General features: G+C 49.5%; 2 protein-coding genes across 3 annotated transcripts in view; one reads left to right on the top strand and one right to left on the bottom strand.

Annotated features, from left to right (window-relative positions):
* Positions 1–6: 6 nt before the first annotated feature.
* Positions 7–6,258, top strand: ATXN1L (ataxin 1 like). The gene has a single exon (XM_008639228.2). It carries the CDS (start codon positions 357–359, stop codon positions 1,812–1,814), a length of 1,458 nt encoding a protein of 485 aa, XP_008637450.2. The 5' UTR covers positions 7–356; the 3' UTR covers positions 1,815–6,258.
* A 1,809-nt stretch (positions 6,259–8,067) lies between these two features.
* ZNF821 (zinc finger protein 821) overlaps positions 8,068–8,600 on the bottom strand; it is an 11,173-nt gene continuing 10,640 nt past the window's right edge. For both annotated transcript variants that reach the window (XM_017741372.1, XM_017741371.1), the window contains one exon: positions 8,068–8,600. This exon is cut by the window's right edge and continues 1 nt beyond it. In XM_017741372.1, coding sequence (XP_017596861.1) covers positions 8,338–8,600 — 263 coding nt within the window. In that variant the 3' untranslated portion in view covers positions 8,068–8,337.

Genomic DNA, 8,600 nt, shown 5'->3' with positions numbered 1-8,600 from the left:
CCTTCTCCCCCACGGGCCTGCACCCCGTGGTGAACGTGAGCCCCCTGCCCCCTGCCTTCAACGTGACCTCGCCCATCATCCAGCACCCGGGGGTGCCCTTCCCCTCCATCCACTATGCACAGATCCCTTCGGCCTCCCTGCAGCTCATCGGTTCCCACTACACAGTGCCCTATGCCGTCCCTCCTGCCTTCCTGCCTAGTCCTCTCCTGTCTCCCTCTACCAACCTCACCGCCCCCCATGTCCCCCACTTTGTGCCATATGCCTCCCTGTTCACGGAAGAAGCTGCTCCTTCCCCCCAGACTACCTCTCCCACCCACAGCTTCAACAAGTCCACCTCTGCAGCCTCTCCTGGGCAGATGCAGCACCATGCTGCGCCTCAGCCGCTGGACATGGCACCGGGGAGAATTCCTGTTTATTATCAGATGTCCCGCCTCCCACCAGGGTATTCAGCCTATGAGGCACCTGTAGCAGGTGGGAGCCCAGAGTCTCCTCAGCACCACAGTCAGCTGAGCTCAGAGGTGGCTGCGGCCAATGGTGGGCAGAGACCCCTGGAGCAAAGCGTGGCCAGTAGGCCCAGCGAGGCCGTGGACTCTGCCAGCAGTGCAGCTGAGGACTGTCTGCCCCCAGGGGCTGCAGCAGGATGTATGGGCGACGGACAGTTCCTTCCAGGTTACCAGATGCTGGGAAGAGAGATATCTGTGCCTACTCACAGGAGCACCCCAGATGCTGATCTGGAGGTTCAGAGGGTAGTGGGGGTGTTGGCGGCTCAGGATTATCATGTTCTGGCAGCCCAGAGGAAAGATGACCCAAGCCCTTTGAACCTTTGCCATAATATTCCTGATGGGCAGGGAGACATGCCAAGGAACACCACAGACAGGGCTGCAGCTGGGAACAGCCAGTCCCAGAGCCCATGTGGAATGTCCCCTGAAGAGACTGTTAGACAGAGACAGTTAACCAAAGGAATGGTGATAGCCAACGGCAAGCCAGTCCTTGTTCCCGTTGGATCTGAGCCTGTCAGGTCTTCCACTTCAGAAGCCCTGGTGAGGGAGAGCCCAGATGCACAGGCTCGAGGAAATGTGCTTGAAAAGGAGCTGGCCCATTTGCAGCCACCCAGCTCCTCACAACTGCCCTCTCACTTCATGAAAGGAGCCATCATCCAGCTGGCAACAGGAGAGCTCAAGCGGGTGGAGGACCTGCAGACTCAAGACTTTGTTCGCAGTGCGGAGGTGAGTGGAGGCCTGAAGATCGACTCCAGCACTGTGGTGGATATTCAGGAAAGCCAGTGGCCTGGGCTTGTCACACTGCATTTTGTGGTTGGGGAGCAACAAAGTAAAGTGAGCATTGATGTGCCCCCAGAGCATCCCTTCTTTGTGTACGGCCAGGGCTGGTCCTCCTGCAGCCCAGGGAGGACTGCTCAGCTCTTTGCTTTGCCTTGTCACAGGCTGCAAGTGGGGGATGTCTGCATATCAATCAGTTTACAGAGCATGAATGGCAACTCTGCTTCTCAGGCCAACTCCCCTCTCACAGATCAGCTGGTGTCTGCTAGGGAGAGACTGGAACGAACAGCTCAGGGGCCCAGAGAGCCATCTGACAGAGCTGCTGAAAGGAAGAGCCACACAGATAGAGCCAACATGGTCCAGAGCTCTCACGCAGAATCCTCTCAGCCTGAGGCTGGCAGTCTGTACAGTTTGGCCACAGGCTTCCAAAGATACAGCGTGCAGGCAGAGGAGCCTCGGCCGTCTCTGCTCCGTCCCTCTTTCATTCCCCAGGAGGTCAAGCTGTCTATTGAAGGGCGTTCGAATGCAGGGAAATGATCCCTTGGAGGTGTGAGCTAGGGCGGCCACAGCAGGTGAGCCTCACCATCAGGTGGAGGAATTGCACAGACTCTGTCATAGGCTCACCAGCAAAGTCTGCTCTCTGCCTTGCAGGAATGGCTCCATTCCAGTTCCATGGCTGACCAGTTCCTCCTGGGGAGTCAGGAGGGCTCCAGTGCCTCAGGGAGCAGCAACAGGCTAGCTGGGGTGGGGAGCAGGGATGTGCTCATGAGTGTGTGATGAGAGCATTCCAGAGGCCGGAGGCTGGGGCATTCTCCCACCTCCTGGGATAACTGACTCCCTGCGGGGCAGGGGCCGAGCATTTGGGGCAGGTCGAGAGACGAGGAGGGCAGACTTGGCTTAAGGTAGCAGATAAAATTGCTGAAGATTTTATTCCTCCTTTCTCATGATGGGAAGAGATGGGTCCCCACTGGAGTTTGGGGGCTATTCTCCCAGTATCCCCTTTCTTTACACATGCACTTTAAAAGGACCGTTCACCGATGGAGCTCTCAAGGGCAGGATGGAGGTGCTTCTCTGGTGGTTCTGGGTAATGTCTCTTCCACTGAATCCAACTGCTCTTTCTTCTTGCAAAGAATGTACAGATTTGAATGAATCACAGAAATTCAAGAGGAAGGACCAAAAGGGTGGGTTTGGGTGTAGGTGAATAGGGAACTTGAGCACTTGGGATGGGACACAAGTTGGGATGGGAGATGTCTGTTTCCTGCTATAAAGTCTATTTAGTTGTTTGCCACCAAATCAAATCTTCCCATGTTAATAACTTTCAAGAAAACACCTCCTGGGCTGATAGCTTTTGCAGAGGCTTAACCTAGGGATGAATGGGGTTGGATTTTTTTTGTTTGGTTGAATTTTTGTTTGGGGTATTTTATTGGTTTGGGTTTTTTTAAAATATGGAGCAAAATACATTCAGCATTCTCTAGGGAAGGATGAAAACATCCTTCTTCTGTGAGAAGACCGATGCTATTTTGTAGTTAAGTCAGAAAAATATTCCAGATGGCTAATCCTTCCCTGCAGGCAGTTTCCTGAATAAGCTCTAGACAAGAGACAAATGTTTGTGCACGTGCAGGCAAGGTACAAAGTTTGTGCTAAGTACAGTTCTATGATTAGTGTAGGGACTCTAAAAATATCACAGTGTCACAGGGCATTTTGGGGTGGTCTTGTGTTAGTTTTTCTGATGCTTCTCTTTGGAGTTCCTCTGTAAAACAATGTGGTAAAATCAAGAGTAGTCTTTTTCATGGTGAGATTTAATACAATTGTGTATGAATACCTCATTGTGGTGATAACGCTCTATTGAATGAAGGCTCCTGTAGTTACACTAATCTGCCCTCTTTGACGGTGTGTTATGACACCATCTCTAATTGCTCAGCCAGGATAAAGAATAGTCACTGTCCTGGTGAGAAAACAGTTTTCACTGACTTAACCTGGGTTAGGTATTCCTTGTGTTCAGGTGCCCATCTCTGTCATAGGACCAGGCTTTGGAGAGGGCCTTTCTTAGTGTGCAGGGTCCTGATGTTCAGCATGCTGTTTCTGTCTCTCTGCTCTCATCTTCCTGAAATTTGTCAGATGTGCCTGACTCTTGGGGCACCACTCCTCTCTGTCACAGAATGGTGTGTGTCAGCACCTCTCCTTGCAGTGGTGCTGTCTCAGGGCTGTTCTGCACTCCCCAGGAGTGTGTCCTGTAACTGGTTGGCTTCTGCTGACTGTGCAAGGGAAGCATGCTCTGCATGTGTATTGGGCAAGTTAGTCTCCAGAATGTCCCTTCCATCCTGGCCTCAGTCCTGTTTTCCTAGCACATTGCTAGCCATTTCTGTTGCCTTTAAAATGCCTGCACCAGGACAGGCCTTAGGTGAGATATGTGCTAACCATGCCTTCAGTGTTTGTGCCTCACAGGGTTCTCCAGAATGAGGATGCTGCCTGTATCACGTGTAGCTTCTCCCAAATGACACACTACTTCTGGTTTCATCAGCTGCATTTGGGATGTGTGAAGTTACGGTGATGCTGTTGTGGGAAGATTCTGCCTTCTCAGGTGCAGCAGCTGTGGGAACAGATGCTGTTTTCATGGCTCCATTTGTCAGTGAAGGGTCCACCTGGGCCTCTTCATCCCCTTGAGCTGTCACAGCTCCTGCTGACTGGACTCTCCTACATAAAACTCTCGATTAATGCTGGTAATTAGTACTTAATGCTCAGGATATCTGAGGTGTCTGGGGCCAAAGGCAGGAGGCAGAGGAGCCCAGGTTCTCATGCCTGTTCTTTGCACAGTGCATGCAAAGGAATTCAGGGCTGTGACAGGCACTTGAGAAAGGGATCTTGCATACATATGGCATGTGAATGTAGAGGGGCTGGTTACACCACAGAGGCAATGTCTGAGCAGCTGAGGGTGCAGAGCCCCTTGTGTGTCTCTGAACACAGGAGTCTGTCTTAGAGTGAGGGTTTGGAGAGCTTGCCTTATACCATGTGTGTTACTGTAACTCCTCGATCTCAGCTGCACTGTCAGAATGGGCACTACTGACAAATGAGGCAAGATGCTATGTGGCTTAAATAGCTTTGTACTGTAGACAGCTGAAGGGCTGTGAAGGTGCTCGCCCTGTTGTTTACCTGGCTGCTGACCTGGACTTTGGCTTGCTGCACCTCTGTTGAGTGCAGTCCTGAGCTCTGTGGAACAGGCCAGGGTGAACTGGACCTTAGTGCTTTTACCCAGGCTCCTGTCAGTCCCAGTGTTGTGGATGTTTCAGCTGCCAGCTCTTCCCTGGAAGCAGTGGTTTGAAGCACAGCTCATGACAGGGGACTGAGGTGAAGAATCTGTATGTCTGGCTGCTTGCCCCAAAGGGTGGGCAGGAGGGGGCCACTGGCAATTCTCCAGCCCAGCTCAGCAGTGCTAGTGTTGCTGGAACCTGTCCTTACTGGGCAGGGCTATATGGCTTAGCACCATAGTGATGGTTGTACTGAGTACTGAGGCTCTCCTGGGACAGGGAGTGTGTGAGACAGGCTCTGCTGCAGGGAGAAATGCTGTGAATGAGCCCATGGAGGAGTCTTTCAATTCTTAGGTTTACAGGGAAAGGAGGAGATAAAGCCAGGAAGACATTTCAGAGTGGGATGGTTACCTGGGCTTTTCTGGTGGCAGAGATGTGACAGACTTCTCAGAGAAATATACCATGTTCCTGCTGCTGTTGTGAAGGGTAGGAGAGCTGCAGTCTGTCCTGCCTGTAGGAGGAGGTCTCCTGGCCCTAATCTTATCCAGCTCATGCTCTGTAGCAGGAGTCTGTGGGATGCAATAATGGCTGGCTGTAGCCATCTGTCCCATCCCATGGAACATGGCTGGGGTTAGCTGTGCAGCGGAGCCAAGCCTGTCTCTGGGCCTGTGCATTCACAGCAATGAGCGCTCATCACTACCAGACTATGCAGAGGAAGCTCTGTCTGGAAGGGAAGGAAGCTGCAGAGGCCCCTCTGCCTTCCCCTTCCAGCTGCTGAGCAGCTTTTTATATTGCACTTTTCACATTAAGTGTCCCTGTCCCCACCCCACACTTGAAGTCACTTTGTCCTGTAGAGAACTAACAATCCCTGTTACTCAGAAAATATTGTAAAAGAAACTACAGCAGCTGGAGTAGCCCAAATGCTAGTTCCTGCCCGCAGCAGCACACGTGCCTTTCCCCACCGTCACTCACAAATGCTCCTTGTCTTTCAAGGTGTGCTAGAGCCTGACACTTTGCAGAAGCTGCTAAGATGGCTACAAATACACAGTCTGTACAGTTTGGCCCAGGGTGTTCCACATATAGTTTAAAATGCTGATGGTCCAGGCCCTTCCATGCCTTCACACCTGTCCATCAAGGACAGAATTGCCCCTAAGGTCCTTCCAGGCTGCTGCCGTCCACCCTGCCAACACGCCCCTGCACACTCCAGTTGTTTCTGGCTTTCATGGCACCTTAGCGCCGGGGAGGGTCTGCTCAGAGAGAGAGAGAGAGAGAGGGAGAGAGAGACATGGGGGAGCTGGCTGGGCTGCCCTGAGGCAGAGAGATGTTTGTAGATAAGTGCTGACCCCTCACTATAACCCCCAGTATATGGCTGTATTAACATGTAACCGATGCAGTGTATCTAAAGCCTTAGAACTAGTCAGGTGCTCCCCTCCAACTTTGTCCCTGCCACTTTCCTTCTACCTGATCTTTAACAAAGCATTAATAATTCTAAGGATAATCTCTATTTTGTTGTGCTTTTTTTGTAACTGTTTTAAATAAATCAATTTGTACTGTATATTTGTACTTTGGTGAGATCCTTTTTCCTGTTTTACCATTCTAAGTCTGTATTTGCCTACAAACAGATTGTATTTTTATTGTTAATGCTTTTATGAATATTGCATTTAACTTGTTGACTCTGTAAACACAGTATATATCTATATACATATATATATCTATATATAAACCAATAGCTTTTCCTTTGGTGTTTGAGACTTTTTGCTTGTCTGCAGTATCAGTGGTCATTAGCATGTGGCTTCTCTGGATTTACACAGTGATGGGGAGACTCATGTCAAGGGCAAGATACATGGTGACAGATGGATTATAAGTCCTAAATCTGTGTTTTCAGATACTTCTGTGTTATGTGATCTCTCCTGAACCCCTTGGAATAAGGTATCAGTGACGCTACAGGGGAAGTTCCAGCTGCAGGTTGCAGAGTAAAGGTACATCTCAGCTGGGCAAGCAAAACACGAGGTAGAGCAAAAGCAGATATTGCCAGAAGCAAACTGTGGGTTTGAGTATGAAAACAAACAGAGGTAAGGATAACAGTGAGAGATCAGAGAACAAAGGACAATATGAACAAAGGAACATGGAACTGAACAGCTTCTTTACAGTGCCTTTTCCCAAAGAGAGAGAAGCGGGGATGGGTGTCAGTTCTACAGGGTGAATGAATGTCATGTTGAAACAACTTTTGTCCAGGGAGGAAACTAGATGTTGCAGTGGCAGGTGGAGAAAACTGTAGCATCCCCTCGGCTGGCTGTGAGAGTGATTCATTATTGCCAGAAAAATGCAACATAATGCATTTGGAAGGTAACTATTTTAACTAGGGCTTTAAGGGACTGCAATCAAAAGTTTTTCAAACTGAAAAATGAGGAGGAAATGAGGGTTTTAAGTAGTCAAAAGGTTTTGCTTCTTGTTTTAACTTTGCTCTTCTGATCTCAAGTAGCAGTCTTGTGGTTACCACTTCTGACTTAAAGAGAAACAGCCATCAGAGAGAAGACAGTACTTCCCAAGGTGTTTGAACCACCGTATGACTCTAGAACTTAATTGGAAATGCTGTGGAGGTAATAGGGGCTTTCAGGCTACAAAACACAGAAGTGTGGCACACTGGCTTTTGGTGGGCTGATGTCTGAAAACCACGAAATTACACCATGCATTTTCAGGTGCTCATTCTTAAAGAAACCAAATAATGGCGAGTGTACCACTTCTTTATCCTGCCATGAGTCCTTCTGTGCCACTGCTTTTTGCCTTTTGCAGTTTAAAGATGCCTAGATATAATTTCCATAGCTGCACAGTTTTAATAGTGATTTCTATTAGCAATGGGAACCTTCTCCTGGAGGCACAGGCTACAATCACATTTTGCCTCCAGTACGTCTGCGTTGCTCTTGCACCGGGGACTCCAGCACTGGACACAGGTCTCCAGATGTGGCCTCACCAGTGCTGAATAAAGGGAAAAGCAAACCCATAGAGTCCTAGAAAGTGACCTACTCTATTATTTACCATTCAATCAACTCTTTCACTTGCAAACCTGAAATGCTGGTTTAAGTGCAAATTAACTTGTAAGTAAAGCAACAAACTTGTTTGCTATTTGCTTACCTTGGCCAGCCTTTCTTTCACTGTTTTTATGGGGTATCTTAAAACAGGACCTCAGGTTCCTTAGTTTTTCCATGGATGCTACTGCAACTAAGTATGTCATAACAATGTTTAAAAAAAGGGTGTGCACAGGCATTTCCAGAAAGACATCCTCCTTTGTTTCTTTTTTATGGGCACAAACTGCAAAGGATTACTCCTGGAGGAGTTGTGGAATATCAGTCTTCAGCTCTGTAATTCATGCTGCAGTAAACAAGATCCTTTTTTACTGAGGTGGGTTTCTACAGCTTCCTGCCCAGTCTGAGGCATGCTCAAACCATTCTGTTCAGCCCCTTGGAATTGGAACCTACAGCAGAACTACAGCAGCCTAGACCTATTTACAGGGCAAGGGCTCAAAAACAGGACAAAGCACAAAGAAGGGGACTAATACATGTGAACATTAATTTATTTTCCTTCTGTCACAGGCTGTGACTTGGCCCCCAGAGCAGACTGTATCCTCAGAATCTGCTCCCACCAGAGCTGCTTTGGCAGGCATCTCTCAGCCCTGTTCTCCTCCTGGGTTCAGAGGAAAACCAAAACCACGTGTCAGGAAGGGTCAGGCAGGGACCCACAGCAGCCTCCTGAGTGTGGAAGCCTGCTAGTGCACATGTGGCAGGTGCAGCAAAGGCAGCACAGTTCTTGGCTGTGGTTTAGTGCAATGCACTGTTGCTCTGCTCCTCAAAGGTCATTTTGCCCAGCAGCTGGCTCTCCAGCTCCACATTGCTCACTGGCAGCTGGAAAAAGTTCCTCTCAGCTGCCAAAGCGGCCATGGCAGAGGGATCCTGGCCAAACTGTGCCCGGAGCATCATATCCATTTTCTCCAGGCGCCGCTTGAGCCTCTTGGCCTCACGCTCCCGGATGAGCCGGGCTTGTCGCTTCTCGGGGGTCTCGTTTGCGCGGTTCAGGCGCATGG

The sequence above is a fragment of the Corvus brachyrhynchos genome, unplaced genomic scaffold (genome assembly GCF_000691975.1).
Source record: "Corvus brachyrhynchos isolate BGI_N302 unplaced genomic scaffold, ASM69197v1 scaffold365, whole genome shotgun sequence".
Taxonomy (NCBI): domain Eukaryota; kingdom Metazoa; phylum Chordata; class Aves; order Passeriformes; family Corvidae; genus Corvus; species Corvus brachyrhynchos.
This window is presented reverse-complemented; position numbering and strand designations above follow the sequence as displayed.